At 42.9% G+C, this 21,588-nt stretch overlaps 1 protein-coding gene across 8 annotated transcripts in view; it reads right to left on the bottom strand.

The window, feature by feature from the left end:
* TERB1 (telomere repeat binding bouquet formation protein 1) overlaps nucleotides 1–21,588 on the bottom strand; it is a 1,077,176-nt gene that overhangs the window by 234,271 nt on the left and 821,317 nt on the right. For all 8 annotated transcript variants that reach the window (XM_078669239.1, XM_078669238.1, XM_078669242.1 and 5 more), the window contains one exon: nucleotides 17,684–18,018. In XM_078669239.1, coding sequence (XP_078525365.1) covers nucleotides 17,684–18,018 — 335 coding nt within the window. The remainder of the gene's footprint in view (nucleotides 1–17,683; nucleotides 18,019–21,588) is intronic.

The following is a 21,588-nucleotide window of genomic DNA, read 5'->3' as shown; positions in this document are numbered from 1 at the left end:
TGCAGCGTACCAGCAGTATTTGATTTACAGGCCCTGGGTACATGTGGTACCATATACTAGGATTTATAAGTAAATTAAATTTGCCAATCAAGTGTATCCAATTCCAGCTCATTTTGAGCGAGAGCACAGCACATTACATCTGGAAAGCAGGAGTAAAGTGAGCAGAGGCCTATAGCCAGTCAAAACAATTCAAGCACAAATGTGGCAAAATACTGCGCAAATGATTGGAATTTCCAATACAGCTGTTCTTGGAGAGGACGCATTTTGAGGCGGCACCGATGTGTAAGAGGGATGGAAGTTGACAGCATCCCTAGCATGGTCTTGTATTTGTTGACAATGACCACCGTCTCTTTGCTGAACAATTTTACCAGCATCCTCAGTTTGTTGCCTCTTTCCTGTACTGGATAAGCTTTGAGGATGAGTGGCTATATGCAGAATCCTAGGAATATTATGTTGATGTGTGTTAGCACTGACTTTTTTTTAAAGTCAGACCAAGCTCTTTAAGCAGGTGTACAGTGGAATTCACTGATTCCTTTGCATTTTAAGGCATTTGATGAGCCAGGTGTCTAGATATGAAAAATCTATAACTTTTTTATTGCAAGTCTGCTGTCACAGGTGCCAGACATTTGGTGATAATTCAAGGAACAAAATAGAGCCCAAAGAGAAATGCCCTGAAATGAAAATGCTGCCTATTGGTCATGAACCTAAAGAACTTTATGTGGATGATATGGATTGAAATATGAAAGTAGGCATCCTACTGGTCAAGGGATGCGAGGATGTTGATCAATTGTAGTATGTTGAAAAGAGAAAGTGATATGATGTCAGGATCTTTTCCTGATCACTACCCAGTAGGTAGCCCTTGGCTCTCAGGCAAACACAGGTATACCAACTTACAAGCTTGAGCGTGGAGAAGGGAAAAGTTGCAGCCCCTGTGTCACTTTCAAATCACTTGGATATAATGTATATAAGTCACATAACAAAACCTGCCAGACTCTCTCAGGTATTTTATTTATTGTTGTGAGGTGCGAGTACCTTTTCACCTCAAGTGCACACACACACACGCACAGGCAATCCACATTGTGAGTGAGTGAGTGAATAACTTCATTCGGTTAAATAACCATCGAAGTACACTCAACAAATAAAAACAAGCTCAAACAGACAATCAATTCACGGCAAAAGAATACTGGGTCCTATATACACCAATACAGCCTCACTACAATTATCGAAAACATTTCAATCAGTTCATTACAATATTCATATTAGCAATAATGTACATAATTTCAACATTTCCCTCCAGGCAGTTTAAATACATTATAAAAACACAATAAAACATCCCATAAAAAGTACAACAAACTAAAATATATATTACTTCAAGTATCGACCACTCTGACCATCAGGTTGACTTTATAGTCATTTGTTTGAACCAGCAACAATTTCCCTCCTGTGCATAAGCAATTCTATCTTCACATACCATATAAGGGCTGTGCACATATACAAAAAAGTGACAGTGCATAGTGTGTAAAATGCATGTAATTAACTGCAATACATAATGGAAAACGATCAACCAACGAAACTCAATATTCCAAAGCCTTTAGGATTTTTGCTCTCCTATACCACATTGCTTCTAAAAATGTACTTACAGCAAATACTGTTTTTTGTGACGTATCACTTTTCAGGATCCTAAAGGCTTCTAGATGACTGCCTGTGGCCATGATACGACAAATGGGAACTAGCCATTTACGGCGTAAGTAAAAGTACTCCTTGCAAAAAATCAGTACATGCTTTTCGTCTTCAGGTGCCAGGTCACAAACAAGGCATATTTCAGTTTCTTGGTTTGCCGACCATTTGCTTGCAAGGATTCTCAGTGGTAAAATTCCATAACAAAATCTTATATACAAGTTTCTGGTTGGAGATGGGAAAATTAAATCTAAAAATTATTCAAATAGTGGAGAGTGCTTATTAGCCAAGAACATAATAGTTGCAGGGCCATTGTGGATATCATAACAGATTGGTCATTTATATAAGCCCAATACCTACATTTAAGTAGTTTAATATCGGATTTTGAAATAGAGTTGGTCTCATCCCACAAGTTCTGCATACCAAGTTTGGAAAACCATCCAGAAACAGATTCAACCCAAGGAATTTCCCTGGCTCCTTGAAGGTTTGTTACCTCTACCAGAGAGTCTTTAAAGACTATAAGTTCTGGTGTAGACCATAGTCGGATCCAATATATTAAAGTTCTCAAAATGGCCCGGTGAGCAACTGGTTTTATTCCAACATCAAGATACATGGGAATTAATGGGGTACTAGATGGTAAGCCTAATAGCCTTCGAAAAAAGCTGTTCTCGACAATGGTTAACAACTGTAAATTACCATAACCCCATATCTCTGCCCCATAAAGAGTGGCACCCTGAGCCGTTGCTCAGTAAACTTCCACAGCAGGGGAAATAGCACTCGAGTTTGTTTGATTATAAAACCTTAAAACGGCATTGGATCTGTGTTCAGTAATTAGTTTTGATTTCTCCAATTGGTTTGTCCACCCTAAATTATCTTTAAGTCTGACCCCCAAATAATGAAAACTATGTACTCTTCCCAGGGCCTCGCCCCCGGCATGAATACTACGACTACCTTTTTTCTTCTTTCCAAAAACCATAAACTTAATTTTGTTTATATTCAGTTTTAAGCCTCTCAAATTACAAAACTTTAAAAACGTATCAATTAAAATTTGGAGGTTCATTGGAGATTTAGATATGAGGAGGGAATAGGTATCTTTTTGTTATTTAAAATTGGAGAGTCATTTTTACAATGTTCTAGGGTGTCCACAACATCATTAATGTATAGAGAAAATAGGGTGGGCGCTAGCACACAGCCCTGGCGAACTCCTCGCTCTATGGGAATATGATCCGAAAATTCTCCATTTTGACCCCAGCGAACCTGTGCAAAATTATTCACATGTAATCTACTTATTAAATGCACTAGGTTGGCCGGAGCACCCATGTTTATCAGGGTTTGCCAAAGGGCCGATCCAAAAATCTCATCAGGATTTGTTTTGAAAAAATCTTTTGGGCATTATCAATGAGGCTCACAGGCCTATAAATAGATGGCTCCCCCAGATCAACTTTTTTATGTATAGCTATAATTTCAGCTCCAAGCCATGAGTCAGGTACCTTCCCCCCAGCTGCAATAGCATTAAATAACATATTAAGGTAGGAGGACCATATCAAAGGTTCAGGGTATTTTATTTGGTCCAGGGGCTTTAGCAGATTTCTGCGAATCAATCGCTCTAATTGTTTTGCCTAAGTTAAAGACGCTAGGAGGAGTGGAATCTAATATAGGCCATACATTTAGAAAGCTAGTGCTATCAGGGACCGAGGAGTCACCAGAAGCAAATGAGATACCCATTTATCCGGGGAAATATTATATTATATATTATATTGATGTAAATTTGGTTTTTCTGACTTAGTTTGGGTAACAAGGCACCAGAATAGTCTAATGCCGTTCTTTTTCCCGGCATCCAAAATATCTTGCCATAAGTTATAATTCCAATTCCTCTTGGCTTTAATCAAGATAGATTTGTAGTGAGATCTTGCTGCTTTAACATTAGTACTATTTCCCTCTATTATAGCCTTCCTCAGAGCTAACTTGAAAGCCGGATTAAACCATTTCTCCACCTCCAATGAATTAGAAGTCCTAATAGTACACTTTTGGTAAAAAATCTCCCGTAATGCATTAGAAACGCCAACATGAATGTATAGAATAGGAACTGCATCCATATTCAGTCCTACATATGCTTCAAAGTATGTAACATAAAGTTTGTAAATTTGTGAGAACAGTTCCTGATCAGACATAGCATTTGGCCATGAAACATACCAGTGATTATTAGTTACCACAGAGGCAAGTACCATAGTTATGTAGTTATTTTTATCTTGGTTTAATGAGTCACCGGTCAAAGTTACTTCAAGGGAATTAAGATCACTGTCAAAGCGCACCACCACTTCCATATCATACATTAGAGGCCATAAACTTACATCGACCAAGACATAATCAATAATGCTGGTACATACCCCTCTCTTAAATGTAGCTGCACTTGTATTTTCAATTCAGAATCTTTATTCGGTTTTACACAAACCATAAAAGTACATATAAATATACATTTCAGAAAAAATAATTAAAAATACATTCATTCTGAACATATATCAGATAAAGTGCCAAAGTGAAAAAGTGCAATTTCAGCAGTACAACGGGATAAAAAGTGACTAGTGCATTCAACTCAAAAGAGCCATTACATATCCAAACAATTTCTTAGTCTAACAGTCAGTTTTAAAAATTCAATAATATGGAGAATACTGTCATTGTGCAAAAGCTGTAAGTACATTAGGGCCGGTCTAATTTGTGTAAAATTATGTTTTTTTAAAAGAGTGACCAGATAGCGCCTGCGAGGGTATTCATAAAATCTACATAAAAAGATAAAATGCAGCATATCCTGTGGAGACTCTCCGTCGCAGCCACAGGGTGCTGCCAGTTTATTAAAAGCATCAATTTTGGGTCTCATCAACAGATGATGAAAAAGATTTAACCTAAACCTTGTTAACAGGAACTTTTCATGGGAGGTCAATGTGCCCAACAGATATGGCTCTGCAGTATCACAGGTTTTTAACATGGCAAAATTTCTCACACTTCGTTTCTGGAGTTCAACATCTTCCCTCCGGGTCTTCCTATCCAAAAGGAAGTCCCGTTTGAATACCTCCAGATCACCCTTTACAATCTTACTAGGATATTCAAACAAATCCAGACGGCCAAGCTTGACAAAGCAGGATTTCACATATTTTATCCAAGGCGAAGCCATTGCCTTGTCCTGGGTCAAATAGTCTCTCATAATCAGGTGAGTCAATGGGATATCCTGATTTAACCACAGTTTAAGCCAACAAATTAATGGGCGTAAGGAAAGAATGTCCCCTAGATATTGCATCCCTAACTCTTCGTGTACCAAAAGGTTAGGTGCGCTTGCAGGGACACACAAAATGCGCTTCAGAATTTTTTTTTCAACAATCTGCAACTGCCCACTGTCAGTGTACCCCCAGATTTCACTGCCATAGGTAGCCGTTGCTACCGATTTTGCGTTATAGAGTTTTATCATGGCACTGGTAGGTTTTTTTACCCAATTTCGAAGCGAAATTAAAAATGGAGGCATTAACCCTGGCCAGTTCTCCTTTCTTTTTTGCCAGATGAGGACCCCAATTAAGCTTGGAGTCAAAGAGGACCCCAAGGTATGAAAATGTCTTAGTTACAGGGATCATTACATCATCAAGTTTAAATGAAAAGTTCCTTTTTGATTGTTGGCCAACATGCATGACGAATGATTTTGAATTGTTGACCATGAGGTCTCTATCCGTCATGAACAGTTTAAAGGCATTTAATAAGGCTTGAAGGCCCCTCTCAGTTCTGGAAATTAAAACCGCATCATCCGCGTATAAAAGTACCGGAATCCCACGCCTGCCAACTCTAGGACAATCGGACTGTACATTCTGCAACACACTATCAAGGTCGTTAATATAAAAATTAAAAAGAAAGGGGGCCAAAATACAACCTTGGCGAACACCCTTTCTGTTGTCCAAATTTTCTGTTATGCTCAGATCTTTAGAGTATCTTACATTAGCTCTAGTATTACTATGTAGGTCAGCCAGAAAATTAACAATTCCACTCTCTACCCCCTTCTCCCTCATGGACTGCCAGAGCCTTCCCCTGTTTACACAGTCGAAGGCTGAGGACAAGTCCATGAAGGCGAGGTGAACAGTGCCCCTATGGGCCACAGTGTACTTGCTAAGTATTAGAAAAAGGTTAAGACACTGCGTCACAGTCGAACGACTACTGCAGAACCCATACTTTACAATGGACATAATATTATTTTCCATCGTCCAGTCAGAAAGTCTCTGCAGTAGGATTCTACCTATTATTTTAGCAATGGAGTCTATTAATGATATAGGCCTATAACAATTTGGGCTACTTTTGTCCCCTTTCTTAAAGACCGGGACAATCGTGGAGACCCCCCAGGATTGTGGGCAACCGTATTTTACTGCTACATTAAAGACTGACTCTAAAATAGGTGCCCAAAAACTTGGTTCCGATTTAAATAGGTCCAGAGGGATCCCGTCAGGTCCGGGAGCTTTCCCTGCTGTTAGGCCCTCAATGCCCTCCATAACCTCCCCCCTAGAGAAGCTAATCATTTTGTCATTGACACTCGGGGCAGAGATGGTCCTTTCTTCCTCTGAGCTACCATACAATTGCTTGAAGTGTGATTCCCATTCCTCCTTTGGAATATAGCATTCCAGGCCATCACCCGGTACTTGGACCAGGAAAGGTTTCTTCATGACCGCCCAGAATCTAGAACTACACCGCAAAGTGGAAGGGTCCAGAATCTCTCTCCAAGCCTCCTCTCTGAGGCTTTCCTTATGTTTAGTAATGGTAGATTTATAGTGCTTGCAGCACAATTGAACTGTCTCCTTTATTCTTGGCTTAGCTGCTAGTGCCAGCCTTAGATTTCTGGCTGCTTTAGAGCAATCATGATTGAACCACTTGGGTCCCACCGATTCTAATTTCTTTGCTGGGACCGACAATAACTTTGTCACCTTAGCCGACAAACTTTGGTAAGCTTCAAGAACCTCCCACGATTGTGGGCCTTCTTGTGTGCAAACCAGAATTTCATCTGCACAGATGGTTTTAATATCTTTATATAACAGATCTGGGGCAATTTTAGACCATTTGAGACGACGCCTCCCATCAGTTGTGCTTACCCTGCCGGTAGTGAGACTTGTATCTACATTAGCAATCCAGGGACCCCTCAGGTGAACAGTGAGTGGGTTGGGATCACTGAATTCACTATATTCAATAACAAAGGAGTCCACAAATGATTGCATTGGCAAAGTAATTAATACATAATCAATAAACGTTCCCCTACCATGCCCATTGAAGGATGGGATCTCAAAACACTTTAAAGGATCCACTAGTCCCATGGTCAATGATAGATCTAAGTCGTTAAGTAGATCATTAAAAAGTTCCCCCTCTGTCGTATGTTCCAGGTGCAGACCTTTGAAGCGCGGACAATGCAAGTCCGAAATACTTTTCAACAGAAGGTCCCCACAAGGGTGAACATTAAAATCTCCCAGTATCATAAGATTATGGATACATTCTCTCATAGAATCTCTAATAAAAGCATTCAGTACTGATAACTGACTAGTGACTGAGCATGAATTGACAGCATTATAAAGATTGACCATACCAAGCGTACAGTTTTCTCCCGTTAAAATTAGGCCAATAATGCCAGAACTACTAGTTATGGCTCTACGAATTTTGCATGATAACGAAACAGAGATGAACGTCACCATTCCCCCCTTAGGCCTTTCCCTAGTTACAGCTGTTGCAGGGACATAAAATGCTTTATAACCTTCCAGAAAGTAGTTACAGTCAACTGACCAGGTCTCCTGTAGGCAAATAATCTGAAACTGCTTAATGTACCCAACCCAGTTACAATCCTGCATCTTAGCACCCAAACCGGAAATATTCCAGGAGATTACATTGTTCCCATTCAATTTAACCCGTGTGCTTTCCTCATGTCCCATTTCATACAAAGTCTCTGTTACTTGACCATCAGAATCCTCATGTCAGTCACACGCCTCCAGACCTGATAGTGAATCAAATCTATTCTGTGTTACAACATTGAACCCATTCATAACAGGATTATCAACATTGTACTGATATACAGTTTCAGTGACCGGAGGCTGAATAGGGATAAGTGGACCAATTTTCCCACGAAGGGGAGAAGTTCGAATAAGGTGGGTGTAAAAGTAACCAAGGGGACGCACACACACACTATTTGCATTCTGAGTTAGAGAGGCTGCTCTTAATAAAACTGTAGCCACGTGTTGGGGATGTTTAAAATTAACTACTACACAATCCCCACTAGATGTTTTTAAAGGCGGGCCAATCCAGTTCACTCTCCGCGTAGACAAAATTTTATCAGAATATGCAATTGGGAAACCACATTTACTGTTCAGCCATGATACCGTTTTATTTTTTAATGAGGCATGTGATTCCTCAAATGGCTGGGCTGAATTAAAATCAACGGGCGGCACATTTGTTGAAACAGCCACATAAGGTGCGCAGTCAGGTGGAAGATTGATATAACGACTCTTCTTTACTTGTCTAGAAACCGAGTTTCCCTTGGAATTAGAATTAGATATAACCTGTTTTTCCTTACCGGTTATAATTGTAGGGCAAAGTGGTGCAGATTCAATTACAACTTTTTTCTGATTATTCTCCTGTTGACCTGAAGTAATACCAGTACCTTGCCCATCTCTACTATGGGCCTTCTCCACGCCCTTAGGTTTTACAACTGGGATTGTTGACAGGTGTGTCGTTATTAATGCACCTAGTCTGTTGACTTCTAGGGCCACAATATCCAGTTTAGCAGTCAGAGGTTTCATTAGCTCTACAAACTTTGCCTCAAGCTTTTCTTCGAGTATACTAATCAACGTAGCGAATTGCTCCAGAGTAGTGTTTATGCCTGCTGCGTTAATCCCTTCATGTGAATCCTGTTCACTACCATGGCTATTTGGCACTGGTTTCACTATTTCTGCTCTTTTTTCCCATGTTTCCCCCCACGTTTAGTCAGTGGTTTTCTACATGTTCTCACTGGTCTAGGGGAGGGTGAAGGGGAAGACAAAGGCTGATCTACTGCCTCAGTAGATATGTGGGAAATATTATCTTGAAGGTCAACATGAACCTGCGCTTCAACCACTATGGAAGACCTATTGCTCTCTTCCGGTACATCAAGTATGATTAAGTCAGTGGGTGAATAATAACGGTATATCATCATCATCTGCCACCCGGTCGCTTCCACGACCTAGTGAGGCCCTACGCTCGCTATTAATCTGTGTGACCTTTTTAACCAGATAATTATCCATAGTACCTGATACAGTTGTAATCCTGTCTGGTTTTACTTTAGACATCGTAACTGGGTTGGATAATACAATAAACCCTTACGAGCACTTTACCCCTTAAACAAATATTAAAAACAATGATAAATAAAATCTCACTTAAGAGTGCAAGTTCCTGAATAGAACAATCAAGGTCCGTGGCCCGGCCCGGCCTCCTCTGGCCTCTGAGGGCCTAAGAGGGCCCGCCCTTTGCCCGGGCTTCTCCCGGGCTCGTCCCGCGCGCGTCCCGCGTGGGCGGGAGGTAGAGCCAGTGATTTGTAGCGCCTCCGGGCGCTGCGCTCGCGTCACTGGTGGAGCGCCGGGCCCCGGGGCAGCTGGGATGTGTGGTCTTCCCGCTGTCGCCCGGTCCCGGTCTGGCGTGGGTAGAAACAGCCGCCGTTGCCCACACGGCGCTGTAGAAGAGCTGGGAGAGCTGGCGTCCCAAAGTTAAGAGCAGGTAAGTTCGGGAACTGGCCGTTGCCCTCACGGCGTTTGTCCGACTAGTTCCGGCCCCCAAGGCTCTCTCAATAGAGCCGGTACTTTGTACGCCTCCGGGCGCTGCGCTCGCGTCACTAGTGGAGCGCCGGGCCCCGGGGCAGCTGGGATGTGTGGTCTTCCCGCTGTCGCCCGGTCCCGGTCTGGCGTGGGTAGAAACAGCCGCCGCTGCCCACACGGCGCTGTAGAAGATCTGGGAGAGCTGGCGTCCCAAAGTGAAGAGCAGGTAAATTCGGGAACTGGCCGTTGCCCTCACGGCGTTTGTCCGATTAGTTCCGGCCCCCAAGGCTCTCTCAATAGAGCCGGTACTTTGTAGCGCCTCCGGGCGCTGCGCTCGCGTCACTGGTGGAGCGCCGGGCCCCGGGGCAGCTGGGATGTATGGTCTTCCCGCTGTCGCCCGGTCCCGGTCTGGCGTGGGTAGAAACAGCCGCCGCTGCCCACACGGCGATGTAGAAAAGCTGGGAGAGCTGGCGTCCCAAAGTGAAGAGCCGGTAAGTTCGGGAACTGGCCGTTGCCCTCACGGCGTTTATCCGACTAGTTCCGGCCCACTTGTAGAATCAGCGCGAGTACGCCCATTACACGCTCTAAGGATCTTGCGTATTGTAAACGAGGCCAGTTCTAAGGCAGTGCTGGAAAACAATTTCAAAGGAGGACCAGTCAAAGGTGGTATACCCCGTACTTCAGCTTCCTCTCTAGTTATCTCATTTAAATACAATGAAGGTTCAAAACTGGTATTAAAATCACCTGCTACTATGACTTTTACACTAGAATCCAGATTGTCTATAAGTTCCTCCAAAAGAGATAGTGTAGGTGATTTATCCAATCCCCTAGAATACCTAAGATAAATATTAAAAATAGTCAAACGGAGACCTGAATCCACATTGTTATTTTGAAGGTTTATTTAAAGCCACTGGTGGTGCAAAGCAGATGTAAAAAATTAAAGCAGATATAAACAAAACATAAAGTACACATTATGAAAGCAGGCAGCACAGCACATTGTGAGAATCCCTGCACATCTAATAAGATATAATAAGCATAATAGCATCTAAAGCCAGCCGATCTATCAGGTTTCAGTATTTAGATGATTGCTGTCACATCAAGCATGACATAGTGATGTGAGGAATGCTTGCAAACAGTCTAAACCACTGGCAATCAATCTGGGTAACATTCCAACACATCATTTTTTGTCTACTGTGCTACTTTAGACAGAGGCCTGCCTTGAGTAAATCAATACTGACCCTGCTCCTCATGGGAACACTCCATCCTGAAAAGAACATCAGCAACTCAAAACAGGCTTCGATACTGTTAGGCCTTGACAGTGTGGTACAGCTTAGATACTATGGTACAACAAGCAATGGCCCCATGTTTAACGTACCCATGTCCACTCAAGGAGTTACAACAAACACACAAAACGTGATGGGATGAATACTTTTTAATAGGTTAAACCACTGGCAATCACTCTGGGCAGCATTCCAACACATCACTTTTTTCCCACTGTGCCACTCTAGACAGAGGCCGGCTTCTGACCCTGTGCCTCATGGGAACAGTTCATTCCAAAAAGACAGGCAAGACCCCTTTCAGAAGTGAACACAAACACTAATTATTAGTGTTAGGATTTGTCAGTGACATATAGCTTGGATCCTATCCCTTCAACACAGCAAGTAAGGGACCCACCTCTGGCCATTCTTGCACTTTATTTATTTTCTGGTAATCAGCCTCAACCTTAATTTTGTCTGTGTGGCAACATTTTGTATCAAATAATTTTCATGGTGCAGTTACCTAGAGAACTGCTATGCTGCTTCTAGCATTAGACGTTCCACACTCTCTCAGAGAGTAGGCTGTGAATCATCATTTTAGAAAATTCATAGCAGATGTATGAGAATTCACACACATATCCACATTAAATCTATTATGCCCTTCACTAAACATCGAGTATTAGAAAGAATATAAGAAAGTACAATATATGTAGTATACATTGTTGCACAAAGCAACCATACATGCACACGGGATAATCAATGATCGCAAATTAATAATGAACATATAAGCAAATGTACAAGGGACCCCAAATAGGCATGCAGGACAAAACACATAACAAGACTATTCAGAAAGACTGTTTCTTTATCAACTTCTAAGGCATACTCAGGTCCAAAGTAGGAACAATTTGTCTTCACCAGAAAGAACCTGAAATAAAATCCCTGCTTGTGTAGGGACTTGTGCACTGGCTCTATTGTCATTTATAGAAGTTTTATCATCTCTACCAACAAGACTTACAGATATTGACGGAGTTCCTTTTTTGGAAGTGTTATGAGTGACTTGAAAATTGATTTTATGGTGTAACCTTGTGGGATATTATCCAACGCCAAGATGTATGATGTTATAACACACTAGGGGCCCGATGTAGGTCGGTCGGTAACGGCCGAAAATCGGTATTTTAGGCCATTTTCGGCCGTTACCGACCGGTATCGAGCCCTCCGGATGTAGCAGTCCCAAAACCGGCCGATTCGTTGAATATACCGAATCGGAAAAGTTACCGATTCATTAGAATACCGAATCGGAAATTACCCCGAATCGGCAAATATACCGAATCGGTAACAAACCGAATCGGTAAAAAAATATGGAATCGGAAAATTCACTGATTCGGTAGAATACCGAATCGGAAAAACACAGAATAGGAAAAAAATACCGATTCGGTAAAATTACCGATTCGGTAAAATTACAGATTCGGTAAAATTACCGATTAGGTAAAATTACCGATTCTGTAAAATTACCGATTCGGTATAAAACGGATTCTGTGTGCAAAACTGAAGATTGAGATGTAGGAAAGCTCTGAAATAACGATTTAGCGTCAAATTCGGTATTTAAGAATCGGTATTTACCATAGATTTGAATCAGGTGGTAACCAGGTGCAACCTATAAAAAAGGACCCAAAATGCATTTCTGCTTGCACCATGGCAGCTTTTTATGTCATAGCAAGACGGCTACGGCTACAGCAGGATGGAGAGAGGGAATGGCAGAGAGAGGAGCAGGTGTATAGAGAGCGTCTCACCCTGTCCATGCAGACAGATGCAGAGATCCTACAGAGGTACAGGCTGGACCCAGAGACCATCTTACAGCTCATTAGGGACCTCCAACCCCTGTTGCAGCACCCCACCACAAGGGCACACGCAATCCCAGTGCACGTGCAGGTGTTATGCAGCATACACCTGCTTGCGTCTGGCAGCTTTCAAAGTGCAGTAGCTACGGTAGGAGGGGTGAGCCAGAGCTGCCTGTCCCGGTTCTTCCACAAGTTCCTAGACGCCATGATCGAAAGGATGGACCAATACATTTCCTTCCCTGCAACCCATGCAGAACTGGTACAGACAAAAGCAGACTTCTACCAGATGGCAGGATTCCCCCACATCATTGGCTGCATAGATGGCACACACATTCCGATTTGTCCCCCTGCTGACACGGAATACATATACCGTAATCGGAAATCAACGCACACCATAAATGTGCAGGTTATTTGTAATGCCAAGTGTGTCATCACTGACGTGGTAGCAAAATTTCCAGGGAGTACCCATGACTCCTATATCTTTCAAAATAGTGGCATTTATGCACGGCTGACAGCAGGGGAATTCGGTGAAGGATACCTCCTAGGTAAGACACAGTGTCAGACCCCCATAACCTAAATAGCAGTGTGAAGTACATGTATGCATGTGAGTAATGTTACCTCATTCTCTTCTAGGCGACAGTGCATATGCCCTCCGCTCATTCATTCTCACCCCCTACCTCAACCCCTCAACACCCAGCCAAAGGAGGTATAACCGTGCGCACAAAAGCACAAGGAATGTAGTAGAACGGACCTTCGGCATCTGGAAAAGCAGGTTCAGATGCCTGCACAAGAGCGGAGGTGCAAGACAATATACCCCCATCACCTGCTGCAAAATGATAGCTGTATGTGCAATGTTGCACAACCTTGCGGTCAAGAAGGGCACAGAGGTAGAGTTGTCTGACTACGAGGACCCTGACGATGACATAGCTGTGCCACTAAAACAACCTGCTGGAGTGTCTACACCAAGTGATGGGAGGTACAGACGTGAGGAGATAACAGACAACTATTTCTGAGTGAGTACAGATGCACAGACACGTTGTGAATGTGAGGAAATGCCATTTTTAATTTGCTGTTTAACGTCACAGCACTGATGTGCAACAAATGTAAACAAAAACAACAATAAGTGGTCAGGAAATGGGCCGGGTTGCCTCACCCACACTGGCAGTCTCATTTCTTGCTGCGCTTTGCAGACCCACTGGGATGCGCCTCCCCCCTTCTGCATGTCCGGCTGCCTCTGCGGAGCGCCTGGAGCTCCTGCGCGGCTCGGACACTGCGCTGGCAGGACTGCGCTGGCAGGACTGCTGCGGCTGCTGCTGTCCCCAGCCTCGGCCACGTCCAGGGCAGGATTCACGACAGTGTTAGAAATAATCAGTGTCTCCATGGCAGTGGTGATGCGGGCCATGCCCCTGGTCATCTCTGCAGTGTTATTAGTGAGGCACTCCTCCATATTTGCCCCTCGGCGGCATAGCAGGGCTGTTGATGCCGCAAGCCTGTTAATTGCCCGGTTCTGTACTAGGGCATCCCTGCGCCGTATGTGTTCATGTTGGTCCAACTTTGCACACAGCTGTGTCATGGCAGTTGTCATTCTGCCCATACCTGTGGCTATTTCCCGGTTGGTTGCAACTAAGTCAACAATCCCCTTTGTTAACTCCCCCATCTGCAGGTTGTGCTGTCGCAATTGGCGGTGACAAGCAAGGATGGATTTGGCCTGCATCCGCTGTATCCGGACCATGCTCCCCTCTAGGCCATGGAAGACGCTGCCCTACCGTGATGGATTAGCACTGCCACTGCTGGAAGTGCGTGGACGGCGGCGTTCGGTGCTGGTCTGCTGTATGGGCTGCTGTTCCACAGGTGTGACAGGTGTGGGATCTGGTGCCTGACCCGCATCTCCCTCCATGATGGACAATGGGGCCACATTAATCCTCCTGGCTGTAGCTGTGGCAGGTGCTGGCTGGTACTGTGTGGGTGTGTCCTCTGGGGAGAACTGGAGTGTTGGGGATTGCGACAATTGGAGGGAGTGGGGAAACAAGAGGGAATGTCCTGAGTCATCCTCAATTGCAGTCTCGCTGCTGTCCTCCACCTCCTGCGACTCAGCCATGCTGCTTGGCCCTGCCACCGCACTGTCTGCTGTTGCTGGTGCTGAGGCTTGTGCAGCTGCTGCTCCACTACCTGATGGTGGCCCTAGGAATAAAGTAGCATTTGTCAACTGAGTGGAAATGTCTTCCTGTCACTACAATAAATGCATTGCACATGTCAAGTTCATTACTCAGATTATTTCTTAAGGTGCATTGCAGTGTCATGTGTACTGTAAAATGTTCCTACATTAGCTGGCTACATTTCACATCATGCATTGCACATTTATATTCCTAGCAGTACTGGACTGGGGTTTGGCTGTACATGGGGGCCAATGGGGAGGTGTCTGGTAGGGTGTGTCATGCTGTGCATGCTTCTTACCTTTAGCTTTGGCTCTGGCTGAGCTGTCCAGGTCCCCAACTCCAACCACACTCTCCCTCTCGATAGTTGTCGATACCAGTTCCTCCAGTTCAGTGAGGGGGGGCGCGGGGTTCCTGCCGCCACCGGTCAGTCCTGCCTGCTTGCTGATCTCCGCCAGTTTCCTCTTGGTGAGGGTCCTGATGTCATAGAACCTCTTCTTGAGGTCATCCATGGACCTGGGGGTCACACCAACTGCATTCACCCTCTCGCTGATGGCACTCCACAGGTTCCTCTTCGTTGACTCAGGGACTGTGAGGGACAGCCTCCCATACAGTTTCCTGTGTACCATCACCACCTCCTCCACCAATACTTTCAGCTCCAAGCTGCTGAACTTGACCTTTCTCTTCCTGTCAGCCTTCTGGCTCTCAGAGCTGCTTGCCATTTTGACTGTGTACACAGTACTCCCAAAACTCTCTCTGCTGCTCACTCTCCCTCCCTGTTCAGCTCTGGCTTCCTTTCCAGAAAGTTCTGCTGAGTTGCACCTGCATGGGTAGCCACTCCCTGCTAGGGTGGGGGAGGGTGCTTCCACCTCATTGGCTGCTTTCATTAGTTTCACTTCCTTGTTTGCCGATCACGTGTTTCCCGAATCGGTATTTACCGATTCGGTATTTACCGAATCGGTAAATACCGAATCGGGAAATACCGATTCGGTTTTGACAATGCTTTCCTATGGGCCTTTGGCCCGTACGGTTGTATTTCCATTACCGAATCGGTATTTACCGATTCGGGAAATACCGAATCGGGAAATACCGATTCGGGAAATACCGATTCGGTACATACCGATTCGAGTATACCTGATTCGGTAAGTATAGAAACATGATACCGATTGTTACCGAATCGGTATTTTAACGAATTTATTTTCCTACATATCATTTACCGATTTCAGAATACCGATTCGGTGTGATTCGGTATTTTGGAATCGGTAAATGACTTTTACCTACATCGGGGCCTAGGTTTGAAAATAGGCCTCTACCTTCCATTGCACCGGCCAGAATATTTAGAGGGATAGGTAGTCTGAGAAGTCAGGCTCATCTGCTGTGGCCTTGTGATTTACTCGTTGCAAAGCCCCTACATCGTCAATGAGTAAGTCCACCTGACATTTGTTGAGAGCCATAGAGGTAAGATGTGGATAGAGTTTGGTTAAAGTATTCCAAATGGCAATGGGGACAAAAAGTACCAAAAAAGCTGTAGCCCGGTACTTTTGATTGTACCTCCGGACAGAAACATATGCTTTTCAACCACTTGCACTGGTGCAATACCACGCATGTCAAGAGAGTCTCTGAGGATGAGGCTCAGACCAGCTCCACCTTGCGTTTCTTGCAATTTTAACAGCTACTGCACCTGGCACCAACTCATTAAGGATACGTGACGTTCTTGTTTCTTTGATGTTCAGAGATTTGTGACTGAGATTCGGCAAATACTGCACGTTCTCACCACATGGCCAGAGGTTTGGAGGTGAATCAGACAATTTTTCTGAGGCTTACGGTAAATCTTCCAGGTCCAACAGGACTGGAAAGGTTTAAATAAAGCTCTACCCTTAAAATAAGTGTCAGACATTTGGATAGAGTTACATGGGCTCAAGCAGCCAAAAAGGTAAAAACATCGCTTACCTCTCGCAAATAGTGTTGGGAAAGGCTGCAAGGAGGAGAGCTGAATGCTAAAATGAAGAGAAAAGTGCACATCCAAAGTGCACAAAAGAGCTCTTAGGATCCACTTGCTGCCGGCTTGCTTGTGGTACAAAAAGTGGCCAGCTTAGCCTCTGTGGGTAGTTGAAGCTCTGAGGCTTTTTACCTCTTCCTCTTTGGCCTGAGTTCGGATCACATAATTAGGTGAATGAATTACATAAAATATATGGCTGTGTTCATTGTTATTTGAGAGTATGCACACTTACAAATTAACACTGAGTACCTAGGATTCCGAGCATGATCACCGGCAATATTCAAGCATTTTAATCAATAAGGAGCATGTGAATCTACAAAGAGCTTGTGAATCTTTAAAGAACCAATGTTAAAGCATGATATTTTAGTTTGTGTGTGTACAAAACTGCCACTTACCTGAAGACCCTGAGGTCTGTAGCAGATATGCAAGGGGTATTACATGACTCAGAAACAAAGAGCATAATAATTGATGCTGCAAGCTAAATTGGGAGTTTGCGTCAATTTTGCTGGGAGTGTGTGATAACTAATGTCTCTATTTTATTCCCTTTGTTAATATTCATAATTGGCGAGTTATCCATTTTATATATAATAATACTGTGTAGGATTTATTTTAGATTAACAGATAAACGCTAATTACAATAAAATACAAACTATGTGTGTCCTGATTCAGGGGTCTCAGGGATGGGTATCTTATCTATTCTCTACAAGGGTAGAGCTTCTGTGACAGGTTTATCTTATTCTAATCACCATTATACTGCTGTAAGTAAAGCTTGGAGGAGGGAATAGGAAATACTGGTCTGTTTTCCTTTTCTCCGCTGATACACAATCTTCCTTTGAGGGCTAGGGCAATCTACCAGGTGTGACATGTAGTTCAGTAGAAAAGTTGTATATAACTAAATATAGAAATGCTGAAGTTCCTAATAACATAGAATGAAAATGACCATTTTAATCATGAACGTATTGTACTGTACCTTGTATTAGGAGAGCATACTGCCTCACATATATGTTCCTCATTTGTGTTGTTGTCCACTTCATTTAGTTTATGGATTAACTTTGGAACATTTGATTGGATTTCTGTGTCTTTAGTTTTTGATGTATTTATAGGATCATTCTCCAACACTGAATTGCTAATATTCCTGCTCACCAGTGGACTACACAACAACGCCTCAGATTGACTACTGGGCAGTTTCCTCAGCACTGTATTAAGTTCATCACTTGCTTTCACTTTCAAGTGGGCTACATTGTTTTCCTTGACAGATTCTTGGTTTGCGTCCTCATCCACAAATATCTGCCTTCTGACTCTCTCCTGCATTGGAAAGAAAATGTATCGTACTTAGATAGCTCCTTATACAACTAAGTGTATTAATTAAGATTCTCACATTATCATATGTATATAGTGGCTCCTCATGCACATGTGGCACTTTGCGCTTGAGCACTGAAGTACACTAGAGAGAGAAGTCATTTTTACACATCAAGTCAAAAAAACGGTTACAGTGCAAGTGCAAGCATATCATGAAAAAAGGGTAGTGGTGATTCACTCCTATTGTACTCCTGGCTTACTCCTGAATTCGAGAAGTAAGTATGAGTATTGCACAAGTAAGTCACAGCAAAAAAATTGTGATTCAGGCCTGAAAGCTTGATTTAGAGAAGGATGGTAACAGTACTTTTATCAAAACTTCCTATCTGGGGAAACTTTGCCCATCCAAGTTTGTACAAGAACATGGGTTTTATTATCAGATAGTTTCAGAAGAACTACTCACCTAACAGCCTGAAATAAGCCTGGGTGACACTAATGCTTAAGTAGCCACGTATAGATGCTGCAGATAAAGTTCTCTTACTGCACATTCCTGGCCATAATTTTGAAGAAAATTGTAACAACTCAATAGTCATACCACCCAGAATAATATGCTTGTTGGGAAACTGTCAATCTGGATTTAGATCAGGCTGAGCTACAGAATTGAAATTGCAGGATGTCACAGAAAATACTACGGCCGCCTTACAAGAGGTCAGTAGTCCTGTAGAACCTTTTGGTCACTTTAGATACTAGTATATCAGATCTTTCAATTAGTTGGTTCAGGGATTTTCTAAGGAATCACATCACTAGGATTAAATGTTAGTATCAACTAGCACCCTAGACTATAATAACTACATGTGGAGTACTTAAAGACTCTACATTTCCTAACTCTGTTTATTATCTATATTTGTAGCCATTACACTGGCCATAAATGAAGAATGTGGGAGAAAAGCTCAATTTTTTCCCCCCGAAGTTTTATATAGCGTGAATTTGACCCAAAATCAGGTATCAGAGCGCTTTAGATGAGCACCAGTTGCGTTACATGAAGACACATTCATTTTTGTTAGGCACAGGAAGATTAAGTGATTTGCCCAGAATCACAGAATGTTGAGCGTCGTTGCCGAGGTTCCCCAGATCTGAAGTCGACCGCCCTAACCGTTAAGCTACATCCTCTCCCCTAATCCATATGTTTGTTGATGATATGCTACTGAACTTCCTCCCAACGAGTAATCTCGTACCAAATGAAAATAAACTCAACAACCAAATCATCTCCATTTCCAACTGGATGACAGTAAAAAAATGAGTTACTTACCTGAAACTCCAGTTCTCAAGCATTGGTATCTTTCATATGTTCTAGCTAATATATTACAGCAATAAGCAGGCCGTCACCATAACTTCCGCCTTCCTCGTCTTCAGAGCTCACCAGCTCTCCAGCATTGATTGTTTCATGTATTTATTCACATGCTTACATCATTCCCAGTCATCAGGCTTGGAATCTTTAAATAACAGTAAAGAACAAGTTACTTACCACTGGTAACAATATATCTGTAAGAGACATACATTAGTTATGGATTCCTCCCCTTAGAATTACCCCCAGACGTCAGACGGGATCCGTAGAATTTTTCTTCAGCAGTACCCCTGCGTGTCGGTAGGTGTGCGTCGATCGACTCCACATTCTTCGTCAGTGTTGTGTTTGCCAGAATGACATTGCAGTATCTACTTAGACGCCACCCCTGCGCGCTGACGTCAGATCTTTATTTTTCCGGGCCAGCCAGTGCCGATCCAGAGAGAGCAGTACCTCGAGTCACTTTTTACTCTCTTTTTGCGATCTTTCGTCGACATCTTTTCGAGTCATCACGACTCCTGTTGTACAGGATGTCATATTGGCGGACCGGCTTCAAGCCTTAGGGCTCCTGCTACAGGCTGATGTCGGTGACGGACCCCCATCTTGTGTGCCTCTAGTGGCTCCCCATAACTTCCGTCTTCAGAGATAACCAGTTGTCCAGCATTGATTGTTTCATGTATTTATTCATATTCTTCCAACATTCCCAGTCATCGGGCTAGGAATCTTTCAATAGTAGTAAAAAGGTTTATAATGCACATAGGCTTCAACAATAGTATTTGATTAGCAGCACATCCACTTCCTTTGAAACAACCCGAACTTCAGCCAATGAGGTGGAAGTTCTGAACTCCTCTATCCCTTAAGCGCTATCATTGCTCAGATTTCACAGCACAAGTATAAAGAGTATAAATCATAACAGTGAGCCTCTGGCCAGGGAGGAGGGAGCACTGCCTGTGAATATATGAAATATACCAACGATGGAGAACTGGAGTTACAAGAAAGTAACTTATTTCGTCTCTGGCACTGGATATTTCATATATTCATATGCTTGAATCAGAATAGCAAGCAGTACATAACATTTGAATAAAGTGGGAAGTATGCAGAGGTTAATGAAACAGGTTGCATACAACTACATGTCACACTGCTGAACCGACTACTGCATTCACATCCAGGCAATAATGCCTGGTAAAGGTCTGCCTGCTTGTCCACATGGCTGCATAGCAAAGGTTCTGGAAGGACACCCCAAAATACAGTGCAGCTTTGTTGTTATGTTTCTGGCGGAATGCTCCCTCACTCCACCCTGCAGCAGATAATTTGCCTTGTGACAGATGGCAATGCAGGCCAACGTGTGATGCCTTATTTGGACAATGGATGGTCTTTTCCTGCATGGCTGATTGTAGTAAATCACTTAGGCAGGTCAAGTAGAAGTTGAGAAGTTTATTGAAGGAGACAGCTTGAACAACCACCTTCAGCAGAATACCAGTAGAGACTGTTCTATTGAACACATAGAGAATGTTACAGTGAGAATGTACAATAACAGTTCTAACATGAAATACTACACACCTTCCCCCTTAAAAAAAACAAAAGAAATACAGAATAAGAGAAAAGAGAAAGAAAAAAAAAAAAAAACTTTAACAAAAGTAATCATGTAATTTCACAGGAATTTGCTTAACCCGAGAACTCTTCCTTAAAACTAAGTCAGTAACATCATTGTTACGGGAAACAGTGTTTTGAGAGATAGTGTCACCATCATTACCCTCATTAACATGTCTGGGAAAAACATCTTGAGGAGAAGTATTAACAGCAGGAATAGAATCATGTAATTTTTGACTTTCGCACATAAAAGTGTCTATCATTGCAGAGTAAGGCACATTACTTTCCTTCTCTGAATTCTTTGACATGTTATCCGAACTGGAATTATGGGTACTAGAGGAAGGTATTGATCGTTGACTTCCTTCCAAACTTAAATTTTTACATAGAGACACTCTTCTAAAATTCCATATCTTACCCCCCTCAACACGAACTGCTTTAGAAAAGATTTCTATAACTTTGCAAGGATCAGACTATTTGTTCCATTTATTCCCAACAGACCTGCCAAACTTAACACGCACAAAATCACCAACTCTGATCTTTCTACAACGATTGTTTAAGGACAAGAAATTGCTTTTCATCTTTTCCTGGTATTTCAAAACCCTGTCCTTTACTTTATCATTGTCAAAAGAAGTTTCACACGGGAGCTT

This window comes from Lissotriton helveticus, chromosome 12, assembly GCF_964261635.1.
Source record: "Lissotriton helveticus chromosome 12, aLisHel1.1, whole genome shotgun sequence".
NCBI lineage: Eukaryota > Metazoa > Chordata > Amphibia > Caudata > Salamandridae > Lissotriton > Lissotriton helveticus.
This window is presented reverse-complemented; position numbering and strand designations above follow the sequence as displayed.